Source organism: Xenopus laevis, chromosome 6L (genome assembly GCF_017654675.1).
Source record: "Xenopus laevis strain J_2021 chromosome 6L, Xenopus_laevis_v10.1, whole genome shotgun sequence".
NCBI lineage: Eukaryota > Metazoa > Chordata > Amphibia > Anura > Pipidae > Xenopus > Xenopus laevis.
The window spans coordinates 34,396,502-34,416,262 of NC_054381.1; the positions used below are offsets into that span (position 1 = coordinate 34,396,502).

General features: G+C 39.5%; 1 protein-coding gene across 2 annotated transcripts; it reads left to right on the forward strand.

Annotated features, from left to right (window-relative positions):
* Positions 1-408: 408 nt before the first annotated feature.
* Positions 409-17,664, forward strand: mios.L (missing oocyte, meiosis regulator, homolog L homeolog). Of its 2 annotated transcripts, XR_005961715.1 has the most exons (12): positions 409-593; positions 2,733-4,089; positions 4,676-4,774; positions 6,618-6,875; positions 8,333-8,502; positions 9,688-9,753; positions 11,083-11,241; positions 11,353-11,505; positions 12,179-12,383; positions 13,579-13,708; positions 16,658-16,874; positions 17,227-17,664. XR_005961715.1 is itself a non-coding variant. In NM_001097974.1 (11 exon segments), coding segments are annotated over 10 exon segments (2,643 nt in total). In that variant the 5' UTR covers positions 533-593; positions 2,733-2,783; the 3' UTR covers positions 16,755-17,002.
* The last annotated feature ends 2,097 nt before the right edge of the window (positions 17,665-19,761 follow it).

The window sequence follows — 19,761 nt, forward strand, 5'->3', positions numbered from 1 at the left end:
TTATGGGACCCTTATACCTCCTGGGCCCCGTTCTGTAGTTACGTCCCTGGTGACGGGTGAACATTTTGCTTCATGGGAAAATGTGTGAATCAGTGAAAAAGTGTATTTTAAGTTAACATAAATTCATTTATTGATTTTAGAATTTTTTTCAACAAATTGTGCTATTTTTGGGCTACTGTTGAAGTGCCTCTTAGCTGGTTTTGAAAATGAGACCGGCCAACCCTGCCCACGAGGCACAGTTCCAGTAAGCGAGAGCTGCTGCTACGTACAGCCCCGTTATAAATCAATTCGTAGTGCCACTAATAAGGACCTTTATCATATCTCATGCAGGTTTGCACGGTGCGGAACGTTGCACATACACAAAGCCAGCGCTTGTTCCTTGACGGAAAGCCGTCGGCTAATTGTATCTGCACATGGCAATGACGTAACTACCGGTCACGCGGGCCCGAAGCAGAGATCGGAACTGCGCATGTGCGCTCAGAAAGGGTGTCTGAATATGGCAGAGACGTCTTGGTGCACAAGAAACGAAGCGACCAATTCTCTCCTCACCCCAATCTCTGCAATACAGCCTGTAGCAGCAACGTATATCCCAGGTAATGAGCCACTGTCACTTGATAGAAAGGGAGTTGCTGACCCTTCAGTGACTTGGTGTCCAGCTGTTTGCACTTCCCTCTGCTCAGAATTTATATCTAAACAAACCAACGTGCGCTTTGTACATGTGTAAAGAATCACATTCAAATCACGTTGCAATAGTTCATTCTGGATGAATTAGGGTTTTAGTTTGTGTGCTGCAGGGCTCAATATCCACTCACTTTTATTCAGGGCAATTTCCTTGTCATTGGCCTGAATGGTCTATCTCCTAGTCCCTGTCAGTGTACAATGGGCAAGCCTGACTGGTGTATTCGATCAGTTTAAGAAAGGGTTGGCTGAGTAGAAGAGGTCTGAGCTTCTTCACCAGTCACCCTAGGGTTAAATCACGGACGCAGGTTTCTCAGGAGATCGTGGGATCTGAGTATCATTCAGAGATGCTGCCTGGATCAGTGATTTAAAGGAACAGTTCAGTGTAAAAAAAAAAAATAGATAGGTTGTGCAAAATAAAAAATGTTTCTAATATAGTCAGTTAGCCAAAAAATTAATGTATAAAGACTGGAGTGACTGGATGTCTAACATAATAGCCAGAACACTACTTCCTGCTTTGCAGCTCTCTGACTCTGAGTTAGTCAGCAACTTGAAGGGGGGCCACATGGTACATTTCTGTTCAGTGAGTTTGCAATTGATCCTTAGCATTCAACTCAGATTCAAAAGCAAACAGTTATGGTCCATGTGCCCCCCCCCCTCAAGTCACTGCCTGGTAACCAATCAGTGGAAACCAAGAGAGCTGAAAAGCAGGAAGTAGAGTTCTGGCTACTATGTTAGACATCCAGTCACTCCAGCCTTTATACATTACATTTTTGCCTAACTAACAATATTAGAAACATTTTTTATTTTGCACAGCCTATCCATTTATCCAGTTTTTTTATTTTTATACTAATCAGTATACCCCCTGCTTTTTTAACTTGAGCTTAATGAATATGGCTTGATTGCCTATTGTTTTAGTACATTATGTTTTAAGCTTCTGTACCAGCCCCAGGCAACCGGAGCCCTTTAGCAGGAAAGATCTGTGTCTCCAAAGATGCCCCAGTAGCTCCCCATCTTCTTTTCTGCTGATTCACTGCACATGCTCCATGGTGATGTCAGTTACTGAGCTTAGGGACTGACTGAAAATATACAGTACACATAGAATATAAATGTCACAGTATAAGGCCGATTAGTAATAAGTATGGATAATTAATACATGGCAGCACAGAAACCAGTGCAATTAGCATCAGAATGTAATAATCAGCCCTGTGGCATCGGCTTTTGTCACAGACCAACCTAATTTCCTGCTGGATAATTAGTGACGACCCCTAAGCTTATCTTCTCAACAGCTGCTCAGAGTCCACTGAGCATGTGAGTGTCAGACACTTTCCAAGTTGGTGACCCCCTGTGACAAGTTTGAAGTCCTGGATCATTGCTGCTATTGACAAGCTGAAATATTAGGCTAGTGCAGTACATAAAACATGGCATTTTAAGCCCTATTCATTTTTAAGGGTTTATTTCTCCTTTAAAGGAAAAAAAGGAACACAGTATCACTTTATCACTTTCTGGTTTAGGCTAACGGAAGAGAAGCTGGTACAACTAATTACCAGCCCACTAATAAGCCCTCTGATAATGAGCTGCTCAAAGGCTGGAACTTAGGAAAGGAACTGATTCGTTTGTTCAAAGGCAGACAAGGAAGTCTAAAAAAAATTGCCCTGTTTTTAATGGGATAGAATGTTCAGGAAAAAAGAAAACAATTTGAACCAGTGTTTTATAATGGCATAAAAGGAAACTATGCATTTTTAATATTAAAATAATACACAGAATGCATTTTTCTGTTTGCTGTGTTCTTTTCTTTATTTATTATTTTTTGTCTGGAGGGGGGCAAAGGTGTTATAGGTGTACACTGTCCTTTTAATCCTCTAGCCACGACCAGAACAGCAGCTTATAGCTGCTCTAGACAAAAGCATAATATTAGCAGTGTGCAAATGCTATAAGACATAAAGTGGTTTATAAAAAAAACATTTCAGTACACCCACAATGTAATGAAATATAATCCATAGTGAATCCATTTACCACGGTTTTCCTGGGATTTATTTCTTTATTTTTTATAGAGCTGATGGTTTAAAGAATTCAAGGTGATTTGGGATTCCTGATCTTCAGAAATGAGTGGCTCCAAGCCTGACATCCTCTGGGCGCCTCACCATGTGGACAGATTTGTAGTAGGTGATTCTGAACTCAGCCTTTACCACATAGAATCTGCAGCAAGCCCTGGCTCGGAATTAAAAGCCGGATCCTTACGGCTGTCTGAAGAGACCATTGCCACTTTACTAGCTATAAATTCTGATACACCCTACATGAAATGTGTAGCTTGGTATCCCAAGTATGACCCAGAATGTCTTTTGGCTGTCGGTCAGGCCAATGGAAGAGTTGTGCTTACAAGTCTGGGCCAGGACCACAATTCTAAATGTAAAGACTTGATAGGAAAGGAGTTTGTCCCTAAGCATGCACGTCAGTGTAACACGTTGGCATGGAACCCCCTTGACAGCAACTGGCTTGCGGCTGGGTTAGATAAACATCGGGCTGACTTTTCAGTATTAATCTGGGACATCAGCAGCAAGTATACTCCAGAGGTCGCAGTTCCCACAGAGAAAGTTCGCCTTGCGCCTGGTGATAGTGAAACGTGTTCGGTGGTTACCAAACCACTTTATGAACTAGGACAGAACGATGCTTGCCTCTCACTTTGCTGGCTTCCGAGAGACCAGAAACTGCTTTTGGCTGGAATGCATCGTAACTTGGCAATATTTGATTTGAGGAACACAAATCAGAAAATTTTTGTAAATACTAAAGCTGTCCAAGGAGTGACCGTGGACCCACATTTCCACGACAGAGTAGCCTCATTTTTCGAAGGTCAAGTCGCCATTTGGGATCTTCGAAAATTTGAAAAACCAGTCTTAACATTAACAGAGCAACCAAAACCTCTAACCAAAGTAGCCTGGTGCCCAACTAGAACTGGACTACTGGCCACGCTAACTAGAGACAGTAATATAATCAGACTGTATGACATGCAGCATACGCCCACACCCATTGGGGATGAAACAGAGCCTACGATCATTGAAAGGAGTGTCCAGCCTTGTGATAACTACATTGCATCTTTTGCTTGGCACCCTACAAGCCAGAACAGAATGGTCGTTGTTACTCCTAACAGGTCAATGTCGGATTTCACTGTGTTTGAGAGGATCTCTTTGGCCTGGAGCCCCACAACTTCACTGATGTGGGCTTGCAGCAGGCAGTTGTATGAATGCACAGAGGAAGGAAAAGGCAGCTCTTCATTAGACCAAGATATTGCCACTAAAATGAGACTCCGAGCTTTATCCCGATATGGACTCGACACTGAGCAGGTCTGGAGAAACCATATGTTGGCAGGAAATGATGATCCTCAGTTGAAATCCTTGTGGTACACTTTACACTATATCCTTTTTCACTAATTTACTATTAATCGCTAGTTGTCATCTTGACTTTTATAGTGAGTATTGTACTCAATATCTAGTTTGTAGGCCCAAAGGAATCGTGTGAAGACTAGTAAGACTCATCAGCAGTAGAATTTTTAGTACAAGTTGGCTTATTGATGCTCTAAATAGCCAGCTAGCATGGGAATGTTTTGTTCTAGATATCCTAAAGGAGAACTAAACCCCTCCCCCAAAAAACCAGTCCCCTTCACTGGCCCTCCTGCCTACCCACACAGTATATTCCATATTCCACAGTATATTCCATTAAGAAGTGTTCACAGGTGCCATCTTCTGCCTGTTTGGATCCTCTTTTGGAAGTTGCTGACATGGAATCTGCAGGAGCATAACACAATTGACGGGAGCAGCTTCAACCGCGCATGTTCATGCAGTCACTGTGTAAGTAGAATGAATGAAGAGGATCCGAACAAGGAGTAGCAGGGAGGGGGTCCAGTGAAGGCCAGTTGAGTTTTCCTTTAAATAATCTGCACAGTATTTAAATCAGTTATTGCTTTCAAAGACTAGGTTACAATTCCTATATACGTCAACACTTATGAAGCAGTATGCAGAAGATATTGACCAAAAATCTTCAGGCAACAAAGGGTCATTGGTGTATGCTGGAATCAAAGCAATCACAAAGTCATCTGTGGGTAAGGCCCATGGTTTTGTTTTTACTACTGTTTGTCTGTTGCTTGTTATAAAGTATGTGGCATGTACCTGAACTGAAGTTTCCCAGGTGACTTTAGCTTCCAGTGAAACTGTTGCAGTGCCTTCCCAAGAGTTCTGCAAACGTATGATGGTGGCTAATAGGTCTGCAACTTCATGACATCAATTGTTGTGCTTTAATTTGATAGCCTTAAAATACACTGAGCAAAATATTGTATTCCATACCTGCTTCACAACTTATACAAAATGTTTATAATATCTAAACTGCTATAAGGTCAAGACCTTCTCTGCCAAATCTGCCATTGAAGTTAAAACTCTCCATTGACACTTTGAAAAAGTTGACACAGGGCTGCAAGTGTTAGAAAATAATTCATACAGGATTTTGATTGGCGAATCCTGTTTGCATATTAAAGTCAAATGCTTCAACCAGAGGTTAATGGGATGGGTGGAATAAGGCACATTCAGATTGCAGGTAAGAAAAATATGTCTAAACTTTTTTCTTCCTTTTTAAAACTTAAAAGGGGTTGTTCACCTTTAAATTAACTTTTAGTATGATATAGCGAGTGATATTCTGAGACAATTTGTAATTGGTTTTCATTGCTTATTTTTTGAATAGCAGCTCTCTAGTTTGCAGTTTCAGCAACTAGGGTCCAAAATACCATATCAACCAAGATTTGAATAAGAGACTGGAATATGAATAGGAGAGGGTCTAAATAGAAAGAGGAGTAATAAAAAGTAGCAATAACAATACATTAGTAGCCTTGAAGAGATTTTGTTTTTTAGCTGGAGTCAGTGACCCCATTTGAAAGCTGAATAAGAAAATGACAATGAATTAAAAAACTATATAAAAAATAATAATAATGAGGACCAATTGAAAAGTTGCTTAGAATTGGCCATGATAAACAACTAAAAGTTAATTTAAAGGTGAACCGCCCCTTTAACAAGTTGTATTTGTAAGGGCTGGGAATGTAAAGGAAATACAAACTTGGTGGGGGCATGTAAAAAGTAATGCCGCTGCATTGACTAATGTTCTGCTTATTTGTTCAGTACGTTCCATTTTGAAGTTTTTCTTGTGCCCAAGGTGTTATAAGTAATTTAGAAAGAGAGACATTGGGGTATATTTATCAAAGAGTGAAGTTAGAGACTGCCACAGTCCTCTAGAGTGAAATCTAGAGTGAAATTCCGCCACTATCCATTTATTTATATGGCATTTTGAAAGGGGTTTATCAAAGGATGAACTTTCACCCATTGATAAATGCTGGAGGAAAGGCTGGAGACACTTGGGGTGCAAACGTTAGGCACCCCTAAGTGATTGTAGGGACTTACCAAAAACCCAGGGCTGGTGCTCTTATCAGGAGAAATCTGCCCTGGCCCCGGGTTATAGGAGCGAGCACCACGGAGAGATCTACTTCCGTCTTCGCGCAGCTGAGCATTTCCCCGGACTGACGCATGCACATTTGAACGAAAAAGCCGACTTTAAAGTTAAAGTTCGGCTTTTCATTCTAATGCGCATGCGCAGCTGCGCGAAGTCGGATAGTAGATATCTACGTGGTGCAAATTTCTCATGATAGGAGCACCGGCCCTGGGTTTTTGGTATGTCGCTACAATCAGTTGGGGTTGCCTAACGTTTGGGACCCCCAAGTGTCTCCAGCCTTTCCTTCTACTTTAAAAATCCCATAGAAATGAATGGAGAGAGGCAGAATTTCACTCTAGAGGACTGTCGATTTCTAACTTCACTCTTTGATAACCCCAATGTTCCAAAATCAAGCAAGGGGGAGGTGTCTCTACATTTTGCTGTTTTATTAACCAGATATGTGTTTTATAAAGGGACAACTGAAAGTTTCAGGCACAGCTGGACCTGCTCTGATAGACAAGCAGATATTGTGCACTATTCCAGTGAGGAGAGATGGCTCGCTCTACAGCTCTGTGGCTGGAGGACAAAGGGTGCGGATGCTGACATGGGGCCTTTTCTGAACTCGTTAGAGCAGGAAGGAGAGTGGGAGCGAGCAGCTGCTATAGCCCTGTTCAATCGAGACATTCGGCGGGCCATACAGATCCTAAATAAGGGAGCATCCACTGGGAAAGGTATAAGGCTGTATGCTAATCCTTATGGCTAAGGCATGATTGTATATTTCATCCATCTACATAATTGAAAAGGGCCATTAGTCAGTATACAGGTATGGGATCCATTATCCAGAAAGCTCTGAAATTTTGCAATGCCGGTCTCCCGTAGACCCCATTTTATCCAAATAATACAAATTTTTAAAAATGTTTTTAAAAAAGATTTCCTTTTTCTCTGTAATAATAAAACAGAACCTTGTACTTGATCCAAACTAAGATATAATTAATCCTTAATGGAAGCAAAACCAGCCTATTGGTTTATTTAATGTTTATATGATTTTCTCGTTGTTCACCTTTAAATTAACTTTTAGTATGATGTAGAGAGTGATATTCTGAGTCAATTTGCAATTTGTTTTCATTTTTTATTATTGAAGGTTTTTGAGTTATTTAGCTTTTTATTCAGCAGCTCTTCAATTTGCATCTTAACCAATCTGGTAACTAGGGTCCAAATTACCCTAGCAACCATGCATTGATTTGAATAAGAGACTGGAATATGAATAGGAGAGGCCTGAATAGAACATTTGCTTTTTAAGGGAGTCAGCGACGCCCATTTGAAAGCTTAGTTGCTTAGAATTGGCTGCTCTATAACATAATAAAAGTTACCTTAAAGGTGAACCACCCCTTTAAGTTATGAAGATCCAAATTACGGAAAGATTCTTTATCCGGGAACTCCCAGGTCCCAAGCATTCTTGATAACAGGTCCCATACCTGTACATGATCATTTTTGGCCAAAAATACAGGAAGTTATACACTATGAATATCGCACATTTCTATTTCCGCTACAATATTTTGCCTCTTTTTAAAGGGTTTTAAAGTACAGTTAAGGGACCTGTTATCCAGAATGCTCGGGATCTGGGGGTTTCCAGATAATGGATCTTTCCGTAATTTGGATCTTCATACCTTGTCTACTAGAAAGTAATGTAAATATTAAATAAACCCAATAGGCTGGTTTTGCTTCCAATAAAGGATTAATTATATCTTAGTTTGGATCAAGTATAAGGTATTGTTTTATTATTACAGAGGAAAAGGAAATCATTTTTGAAAATTTGGATTATTTGGATAAAATGGAATATGGGCTTTCTATAATTCGGAGCTTTCTGGATAATGGATTTCTGGATAACAGATCCCATACCTGTATAGCATTTTGCATAATGAAAGTATAATTGTAAACAACTTTTCAGCTGGGCTTTAGATGTAGTGTAAGTTAAGGCTTTGCTTTCAAAACAGAATAAATGAATGAAAGTAGCCAGGAAGACACGTTCAGCCAGTTCCTTTTAAGGTGATATATACCCAGTGATATGCCAACGTTTTAAAGCAGTAGAGATGGGAACATTTTTAATCGAAGCAGAGAAAGATTGGATGGATGACAGTCACTTTTAACTGACATTTTAGCATTAATGTGACATATTTGTAAATTACAGGTAATCTAAACTTAAACGTCGTAGCGATGGCACTGTCAGGTTATACCGATGAGAAGAATTCCTTGTGGAGAGAAATGTGCAGCACTTTAAGGCTACAGCTTAACAACCCATATCTTTGCGTTATGTTTGCTTTTCTAACAAGTGAACCTGGGTTATATGATGGTGTTCTGGTAAGTGAACTGCAGTCAGTCACCTGATATGTTCTTGTCTGTTCCTTTTATACAACACTTCTCTTTTTCATAGTATAGTATGTCCCATCGTTCCAGAGTATGAACATTCACCCATTTTATTTACACGTGCAAGTATCTAGCACTGCAAAGTAAAACAGAAAAAGATCAGATTTGCTTTGGAAAGAGCTACTGTAGTTTTAGATTTTAGCCCTGCTAACTGTCCTAGACCAAACTACACACACCAGGCCACTTAATCAGTGGCAGAACTACCAGGGGAGCAGGGGTGATTGTGATTGGACCAGGGCCCGTCCCCCTGGCAGATTGCACACAGCTGCAGCCACTAAGAAAATCGATACAGAGGGGGCACGACTGCACGCCCCACCTAGTTACATTACTGCATTTAATTGCTTCCCCTGTTGTAAGGGCACTCTAATATTGCATATATTTATCCATTTAAATGTGTATCATTATAGTCTATAGAGCCTGTTGTATTCATCTTCATCTTACAATTATGGGTTACTGACCAATCCTTTTTCTAGCAAGTCCTATCCAGATTTGGTATCTAATCTGTTTATTTCATAGGGCACTATACACTGGCCAATCCTATACTGTACGGTATACAGGTATGAGACCTGTTATGATCGGGACCGGGGATTTTCCAGATAATGGATCTTTCTGTAATTTGGATCTTTGTCTACTAGAAAATCATGTAAATATTAAATAAACCCCCAATAAGGATTAATATCTTAGTTTGGATCAAGTACAAGGTACTGTTTTATTATTATTATTATTATTATTATTATTATTATAGAGAAAAGGGAAACCATTTTTAAAAATGTGGATTTATTTGGATAAAATGGAGGCCTTTCCTTAATTCGGAGGTTTCTGGATAACCGGTTTCCAAATAACAAATCCCATACCTGTACAGCCAATCAAAGATATTTCCTGTGAAAAAGCAGTAGTTCTTTGTGTTGTCCTGTCAGTATTTTCTGCTCCGTATAAGCTGCACCTTTTTTTAGGGGGACTTTAGTTGTTCAATGGGATTGACATGATAATGTATCATTTGACCACATTCATGGATGGCTGAGTTGGACAGATACAAGTTGCCTGAGGGGGCTTTCAGAATAAAGGGCCTTTGAATTTTTGTCAAACTTTTTATTAGATTTTTTTTTAACATTTTTACAGTATGAGAACAGCATGGCAGTGAGGGATCGTGTGGCGTTTGCATGTTTGTTCCTTAATGATTCTCAGGTAAGTTATTTAAATATATCTATTTTTGTGCTGCCTATGAGTACAAAACTATATAGAAACATATCAGAAGTACTTTTTCAGACATATTTTACAGTGATGAATTTGGATCATTATGTTGTATTCAGTTACACGCACATGAGCTAATATGGCGGAGGCCGAGATAAGCTTATTGCCTTTGCCTTGTGCACAGCCTAAAGGTCGCCATACACGGGCCAATAAAAGCTGCCGACAGACTTTTGACAGAGTTGGTAGCTTATTGGCCCGTTTGTAGGGCGCTCTGACGGGCTTTCCCGATCAATATCTGGCCGATAGTCGGCTAGATGTCGATTGGGCAGGGTTAAATTAGTTGATGTGGTCCCATCATTTGTATTGGCTACATTATAATCAGATTGTTGAGCACCAGGGCCCATGATCGGATCAGCCCGATATCGCCCACCTCAATGTGGGCATATCTGCGAGAGATCCGCTAGTTTTTGGCGAAATCGGCAAACGAGCGGATCTCTACGTCTATGGCCACCTTTAGTCGTTAATTTGCTCTGTGTGTAGGTTACTCTTATTTAAGTATAGGATTCGAAATTATGCCTTTAGTTGTGCCATGGATTATAGGGCTTCAATTACAGAGCCTGTTATTCTTCCCCCGATGGGTGTTTTCTGTCTCTGTAATTGCTGCCTTTCTGGTTTGTACAGTAGATCCCCCATTTTGAATTTTTTAAATGGACCAAAAAAAAAGATGTAAAATCAGATAAATTCATTGCACATTATATATCGGTGGGACTACAAAAAAACTGTAAAATGAGGGAAAACCTAAAATTAGGGGATGTAAAATTGAGGTTTTACTGTATAAGTAAGGAACCTGTTATCCAGAATGCTCAGGACCTGGGGTTTTCTGGATAATGGATCTTTCCGTAATTTGGATCTTCATACGTCTATTAGAACACCATGTAAACATCAAATAAACCCAAAAAGCTGGTTTTGCTTCCAATAAGGATTAGTTATATCTTAGTTTGGATCAAGTACAAGGTACTGTTTTATTACTACAGAGAATAACGAAATCATTTTTAAAAACTTGGATTATCTGATTATAATGGAGTCTATGGGAGACAGCCATTCTGTAATTCAGAGCTTTCTGGATAACGGGTTTCCAGATAACGCATACCTTTACATATTTTGTCTGGTTTTAAATAAACAGGAGCATTAAGTCACCAAGGTGACCATATAAAGGAGTAAGGCTGCAAGTTGAGTGCTTTTATACAAACTTGACACCAGCGAGTAGAACTTTTTAATTTATATTTTTAAGTACTACTTATATTACTAATACTGTTTTGTCAGTTAAGCAGATACATTGACAAGCTTACTAATGAAATGAAGGAAGCTGGGAACCTAGAAGGGATTTTACTTACTGGACTGACAAAGGATGGGGTTGACTTAATAGAAAGTTATGTTGATCGAACTGGAGATGTTCAGACAGCAAGCTACTGTATGCTGCAGGTAACTTCTTTTTGTTACATTCTTTTCCATGCAGTAATACAGGTTTATAAGAATGTGTGGTCTCTTCTATCTAAGTGGTGACTGCAAGTAAAGCTGCTTGTTCATTTAAAGGGATCCCCATCTGATGTCCTGAAAGATGAAAGAGTTCAGTACTGGATAGAGAGCTATAGGAATCTGCTCGATGCATGGAGATTTTGGCACAAGCGAGCCGAGTTTGATATTCATCGGAGTAAGCTTGACCCAAGCTCCAAGCCATTAGCACAGGTCAGATTTGTTTAGTATTGTTTTTTTTGTATTTTAAAGTGTTATTGGCACTTGCCAAAGGGAGTAGCAGTTGGAGGTGGAAATGCTTTATAAATCAGATAGATACATCTATTAAAGTGGGGGGGGGGGTAATAAGGTGCAAAATGCACCAAGCTTTTATGGATAGTGTTCTGCAAATTTCATCACAATACCCAATATCAATATTAATTAGGGATGCACCGAATCCAGGATTCGTTTCAGGATTCTGCCTTTTTCAGCAGGATTCGGCCGAATCCTTCTTCCTGGCCGAATCCGAATTTGCATATGCAAATTAGGGGCAGGGAGGGAAATCGTGTCACAAAACAAGAAAGTAAAAAATGTTTACCCCTTCCCACCCCTAATTTGCATATGCAAATTAGGATTTGGTTCAGTATTCAAAATAGTGGATTCAGTGCATACCTAATATTAATCCAAACTGAATGTTTGCAAGCATAGATGCGATTAATGCTGCAAAGTTAGAAATAATTTCTGTTAGCACAATGGTACCGTTAACTGATCATGTTCTGTTGTACAGAAATCTTTCTCTCTTCTTCTTTAAGCACGTGATGTTACTGTGGAAAGGGCATGCAATCATATAACATTGTGACACTGTTTCTAAAGCCATGTATTGATGCTGCTTTTATTCTGATGTTAGGTGTTTGTAAGCTGTAATTTCTGCGGTAAGTCCATCTCCTACAGTTGTTCGTCTGTACCTCACCAAGGCCGTGGATTCAGTCAGTATGGCGTCAGTGGGTCACCAACTAAGTCTAAATTCACCAGCTGTCCTGGGTGTCGCAAGCCTCTTCCCCGATGCGCTCTTTGTCTCATAAATATGGGAAATCCGGTCTCCAGTAGCCCAGGTAATTTTCCGAAGACTATTGCCATTTGTTCCAACTCTTAAGTATATTGTGGTACTGATTAACTTAAAGGGAAACGGTCATGGGGAAAAACATTTTATTTCAAAACACATCAGTTAATAGTGCTGCTCCAGCAGAATTTTGCACTGAAATCCGTTTCTCAAAAGAGCAAACAGATTTTTTATATTTAATTTTGAAATCTGATATGGGGCTAGACATATTGTCAGTTTCCAAGCTGCCCCAAGTCATGTGATTTGTGCTCTGATAAACTTCAGTCACTCTTTACCGCATGTTGGAGTGATATTACCCCCTCCCTTTCCTCCACAGCAGCCTAACGAGATGCAAAACAAGGTACTCCAGCACACGTAATCTGCTAAAGGGTTAATACCCCCCTAAATGTTGTAACCTTTTGGCTTGACATTAAACACGGGTAGTAACCCTTTAGCAGATTACGCGTGCTGGAGTACCTTGTTTTGCATTACTTGTTGGAGGTGCCGTCCTCCTATGCCCCACGCACCATGTACGTTACAGAGGGACCAGGTGTGCACCTGCATTTCGTTGGCTGATTTGCCTAACAAGAGAACAATGGGAAGGTAACCAGATAGCAGCTCCCTAACACAAGATAACAGCTGCCTGATAGATATAAGAACAGCTCTCCGTAGTAAAATCCAGGTCCCATTGCGACACATTCAGTTACATTGAGTAGAAAAAACAACAGCCTGCCAGAAAGCAGTTCCATCGTAAAGTGCTGGCTCTTTCTGAAAGCACATGACCAGGCAGAATGGCCTACACACCAATATTACAACTAAAAAAAGTACACTTGCTGGTTCAGGAATTAAATTTTATATGGTAGACTGAATTACTTGCAGTGTAAACAGTGTTATTTAGAAATAAAAACTACATAATCATGACAGAAATAATGACAGAATCCCTTTAAGATGAACCATACAGTTTAAAAAATTGCTTACTTACATGGTAGTCCATGTAGATGGCATGCAGCCCATGCTGGTGTTACTAGACATGTCCTTGGGATCATAGTTGGGTCTTTACAAATCCCAAATTGCACACCAATAAACATATGCTTTTATGATCTAAGCATCAGTGATCATTCACAGCACAGAAAGCCTCTGTGTATTTATGGCCTTAGCAGAACGTATTGACCCCATTGCTTGACTGATGAAACTGTTCTTTGGAAAAGGAGCATCAAAGTCTGATGAGAAGGTGGACCTGAGCAAGGAAAAGAAGGTGGCAAAGTTTAACAACTGGTTCACATGGTGTCACAACTGCAGACATGGTGGCCATGCGGGACATATGCTAAGCTGGTTCAAGTGAGTATACAAAGTTCTATTACCTTCCTGGTATCACATATTAAAAAAATAAATGCCTCAAACAGTCTGATATAAGGATTACATCAAAGAATAACTTTTGATAGTGACTAGTGATCATTTTGAAAGAAACAAACTAAAGCTAAGGCTATGGGCACACAGACTGAAGGCTCCAGCTGCTCTCAACTTGCCAAAATACACAGGCTGAGAGCAGCTGGAGCCTTCAGCTAGTGTTATAGTCTTCAGCGGAACTTTATAAGACCCGAATCCGCAGCCGCAGACATGTAGCGCAACCCGCATATTTACCCACTTTGACCTGCTACCCGACCCACAACTGCCTTATCCGCAAACCCGCCGACCACCATTAAACAGGAAGTGCAAACTACACTCGACATCCTCAAAAGTGGCCGGGACAGATAAAAGTTTTTAAAATTTTAAAAGGAGAAAAATACAGACAATATAACATAAGATAATACATTTAGATGAGACTCGCAGACCCCCGACCCGCATCTATACCCGCACCTGAAAATCCTACCGTCATCCCACAGGGTACCTGCTTTTTGTGGGTAACCCACGGGTACCTGACCCTCTGCAGGTCTCGAGTCTGTGTGCCAATAACCTAATAGAATACTGTCACTACATTCCTAAAAAGTCCTTATAATCTTCATACCGAGAATGTTATGTTCTTGTATCTCAGGCCAGTACATAAAACTAGAGGGATGCTATTGTCGAAAATAGTTGCATATTTGTACCCAAAAACCCTTTTTAATATTGTAAAATCCATGTTTTTAATAATTCATCGACTTACCTGATTAAATTTACTATTGAAACAACATAGCAAGAGACAGCAGTGCTTCAACCAAAACTTCCAAAAAACTTCATTGGGGTGTAGTACTCTTCCTGTGAACGCCGTTGGAAAAGTAGAATACAGTTAAATATATAAGAGCAGTTTAAAGTGGACCTGTCACCCAGACACAAAAATCTGTATAATAAAAGTCATTTTTAAATTAAACATGATATCCAATTTCTATTTTTTACTAAAGCGTTCATAGCTGTAAGTGCATTTAAAAATCTCAGCGGTCAATCATATTGTCTGCCCCTCCTCTATGCCTTAGGCAGACAATTACTTTCACTTTCCATTCAGCACTTCCTAGATGTCACTGCTCATCCCACATTCCCCGTTCTCTTTACTATTTAATTGTGTAGCCAGAGCATGGGGATGGACATCAGGTCCCCCATTCTGGTGCACAAATAAGATTCTGAGATGATGCAAGGCTTGCTTTAATAACAGTGTCCACAAAATGGCTCCTGCCTGCTTACTTTAATTATGAGTTCCCAGACTGATGGAAACAAGATTCAAATAATGTATATACTGTAATTAAAGTTCATTTTGCTTGACTAATGTGATAAAATAGGATTTTGAATCATTATTTTGGATGACGGGTCCCCTTTAATGTTTTGTAATATGATTCTAGTCGTTTAGACTTCTTTAACAGTAGTGTGATAAAAAAAAAAAAAGACTATATCTGTATAGTAATAGTTTCATGCTCTGTAAAGCAGTTTGACACCTGGCATTTTATAATACAGAAAGAAAATTATAAACTAAATATAGACTTTAAGGTGTTCAAGGGGGGCTTCTCCTTTAAGTTAACTTAAGTTATAATATAACCTAAGTTATAGAATGGCTCATTCTAAAAAACATCTTTTGGCCTTCATTTTTTTCCTGTAGTTCTTGAATTATTTGCTTTATTCTTCTGTCTCTTTCCAGCTTTCAAATGGGGGTCACTGACCCCGTCTAAAAACAAATGCTCTGAAAGGCTTCACATTTGTTATTGCTACTTTATATTACTCCTTTTTCTATTGAAACCCTCTCCTATTCATATTCCAGTCTCTTATTCAAATCAGTGCATGGTTGCTAGGGTCATTAATCCTAGCATGTAGCGCTGACTGTTCCACAAGGAAGACGTTGGATAATATCAAGTCGGCTTTATTAAATCACACAGTGTGAAAACATTATACAGTGGGTGTGCAGCTATGGGAAAACTAGTCTAGGTTTAAGAACTTAGAAATTGATTATAGAATGAACAATACTAGCACTTGCACTTTAATAATGAAAATGTTTGTAGTTATCACATGAATTTTTATAGATTTTAATGGAAATTTTTAAGATGTATTTTTTTGCACACAGTTTCTTTAAAAACGAGATTGATTTGTACCCTAACCTTATCTAAACACTATGACACGTGATGCTTATTTAACCCGACTATACAGGCACGAAACGCTTAGGTTTTTCCCCATAGCTGCACACCGACTGTATAATGTTTTCACACGGTGTGATTTAATAAAGCCGACTTGATATTATCCAGCGTCTTCCTTGTGGAACAGTCAGCGCTACAAGCGAGTATCATAATGCGCAATTTCACAGTATTCGGGAGGAGGAACCGAACTCTCGCGACAGCTGCGACTGACAGAGGAACGCCGCACAAGTTTGAGCTCTGCCTTACCGACATCCCAAATGTTTGCTGTATCATTAATCCTAGCAATCAGATTGGTGAAATTGAAAACTGGAGAGCTGCTGAATAAAAAGCTAAAGAACTCAAAAAACACAAATATTAAAAAAAAAAAAACAATTACAAATTCTCAGAATATCATTCTACAGCATGCTAAAGGTTAATTTAAGGTGAACAGCCCATTTAAGAGGCCTTGCATGTACTTCTTAATTGACTGCCATTGCAGTTACACTATGAAAGGGCCATCTAGAATTGATTTTTTTTTTCTGAAAGCTATACTGGCTGGGACTGTTGTATTCAGAATCCTTCTGTTTCTTTTTCTTGCAAATCTTTTTATTGGTTGCAAAAACAGCATATACTTTTCTCATAACAAAGTTTTTTTTTTTTTTTTTATGCATTCGTAGATATAGAAAATGTGTATCCCTTCTGTTTCTTTTTATAGAGATCACAGCGAGTGTCCAGTATCTGCGTGCTCGTGTAAGTGCATGCAGTTGGACACAACTGGAAACCTTGTCCCAGCAGAGAATGTTCAGCCTTAACATTTGTGTCTCAATTGTGTGGCTTCTACAGCTGGATGGGCCCCATCACTTCAGGGCACTTCCTCGTGGTAATGTGAAGAATGTATCTGGATTTACTGTGGGAGATTCAGATGTTTTAGGGTAGGGACACACTGGGCGATTTGGGGAGATTTAGTCGCCTGGCGACTAATCGCCGCGACTTTCCACGACCAATCTTCCCCGAATGCCTCCCCTCACTCTGCGCCTGGATAAAATGAAAAATCGCCTGCGCTAATCACACGCGGCGATTTGTTTTCCGAAGTCGCCCGAAGTTTCCTCATGAGGCAACTTCGGGCGATTTCGGAAAACGAATCGCCGCGTGTGATTAGCGCCGGCGACTTTTCATTTTATCCAGGCGCAGAGTGAGGGGAGGCATTCGGGGAGAAAAGTCGCTGCGATTAGTCGCCAGGCGACTAAATCTCCCCAAATCGCCCAGTGTGTCCCTACCCTTAAGGGGAACTCTTGCACTCTTTATTATTCTTAAAACCTTCTAAGCTCGGTGTGTTTACTGGATTTATAATGAGATAAGTAAAACAATCTGTGAATGTTATGGTGCAGAGACATGTTACATTCATTTTCAGTGTTGATTGAACTGATTATATAACTTTTGTAACGGGTAATTTTATTACTAACCACCCCCAACTTCTATTACTTAGAGAAAATAAATGGCTGCCCCCAGTCAGAACCACAGCTACTGCATTACTGCAAAGTATTACTTTAGTCCTTTGCAGTAATAAATGAACAATTCTATCAGTGGTAATAAACCTGTGCTGTTCCCTACGTTATTTATTTTAAATACTGTACATGAAAATTTTGCTTTCATAATATACCTACAAAGTATCTGTATTGTTACAATATAAGCACTCACAAACAATAAATAATTTTGACTGGTTATGGTTATTGCCTTGTAAATATTTTATTTTACTACACATTCAAGAGGTTCTGGACAGTCACGGGCGATCCCTGGGAAATTATATAAGATAGTTGTGCGACACTCACAGAAAAAGAACATTTTTTGCAGCAATGGGCATCCCATCAAACAGCTCTAATACACTTATTTTTCATCCGGCTCATATAACTGCTCAGGTCATTAATCTGTATGTGCATTTACTGACCAACAATGCTTTTTTGTAATAAGCCTTGCTTATATGGTTGTGCCAGATTTAGAGGCACATTTATCAAAGGTCGAATTTCGAACTCATGAGTTTTTAAAAGCTACACTAAACTCCCATAAATTCTAATTTCAACCAATTGAAATTTATTAAACATATAATTTTTTTTAAACTCGGATGAAAAACTTTTTCTCTGGAAAAAACTGTCAAGAAGGTGGCAAAGAGCTCACATTTAATCCCTGGAACTATCAGATTGATTTAGGGCTCTTACAGACGGGCATTTTTAGCTGTGCTCCGGTTTCATGCGTTCAGCCGCAGGAGTAGACACATTCTTTTCAATGGGGCTGTACTCACACAGACGCATGTAAGCACCGAACGCAGGAAAAATACAACATGCCACATCCCAACCTTCGTTCTGCGCTTACATGCGTCTGTGTGAATACAGCTCCATTGAAAAGAACTCATCTGTAAGAGCCCTTAATCAGCAATTCTGCAGGTTTTAAGTAGTGAACAATCAAATTTGAGTTCGTAAAGGGCCAGAGTATGATAAATCTCGAAAATCAAATACATTTTTTTTTAATCAAATTTGAATAACTCCCTAGTCGAATTTGATACGTTTTAAATTGGGCCCTTAGTTTAAACAAAGTAATCAAGATTCTATGACATGCAAATGAACCAAACAAAAATGTTCTATTGGCTAGCAAACATGCCCTAATACAATTTCTCTCATGTAAGAGTGAAAGGGTTAACCCCCTTTCAAATTGGAAGCCTCGATTGCCCAGAGGTTAGAATCACAGCGTGGCACTTATTAGAACAGGTTTACCAGAAAACTTTAAAATCCAGCCAAAAATGCTGCAATGATTGCAGTTTAATGTTAAATGCACCATTGCAGTCCTGCAATATACATTTATTACATGTGTCCCAGGATTTTCAAGTGACCTGGACACTTTAGTTTTTTCAGCAAAGAGGAGAGCTGGCCCAGGGTTTGAGTAAGCAATTATCACTTCGGGGGTGTTTAACAAAATGCCACCCTCACCAATTAAAATCTAGTATGTGTGTGGGAAGGTGGGGGTTGTAACATATACAAAAAAAAAAATCAAACTTTCTTAGTTTGAAATAGTTAGTCTTTAGCATGGAGCTGTGTTTACAACCCTACTGAGTGCCTGGCTGCTTTTAGTGCCAAAAATGTTCCTAGCAGCTGTCAAGACAGAGTCTGTTCCACTCAGTTACTCACTGGTCATGGGAAATGGGTTATTTGTATGGCAGATTCCTTGGATGCAAATTCTGCATGACCCAGCATTGCTTCTGCTCTGAACACATATCAGTCCATATATTTATTGAATTGGGTTTGATAACCCATAGCTATAGTGAGAACGGGTCAAGGTAACTAGCATGCAATAGTCCCATACACATTAAAAGCCATGTGGTTGTGTTTTCATAATGCAGAGATAGGACTTTCAGGCAAAATTCTACTAATTAATGTAATATGGTGTGCAAGGCAAAAATCCACAACAAAACTTAACTCAAGATAGAAAAGAACATGTTCTCCATTAGTTCTTGCGCTTGCCATATCAGATCATAATGGAGGTCATTAGGAGTAGACACATTAATCAGTCTTCAACCCAGTGGTATTTAAAGGAGAACTAAAGTTTAATTAGTAGCTAGAAATGTTGTACATTGTGTTTTGTGCTTTTGTACTAGCCCAAGGCAACCACAGGCCTTTAGCAGTAAAGATATGTGTCTCCAAAGATGCCCCAGTAGCTCCCCATCTTCTTTTCTGCTGATTCACTGCACATGCTCTGTGCTGCTTTTACTTACTCAGCTTAGGGACCAACTCACAATATACAGTACACAATAGAAATGTCACAATAGAAGGC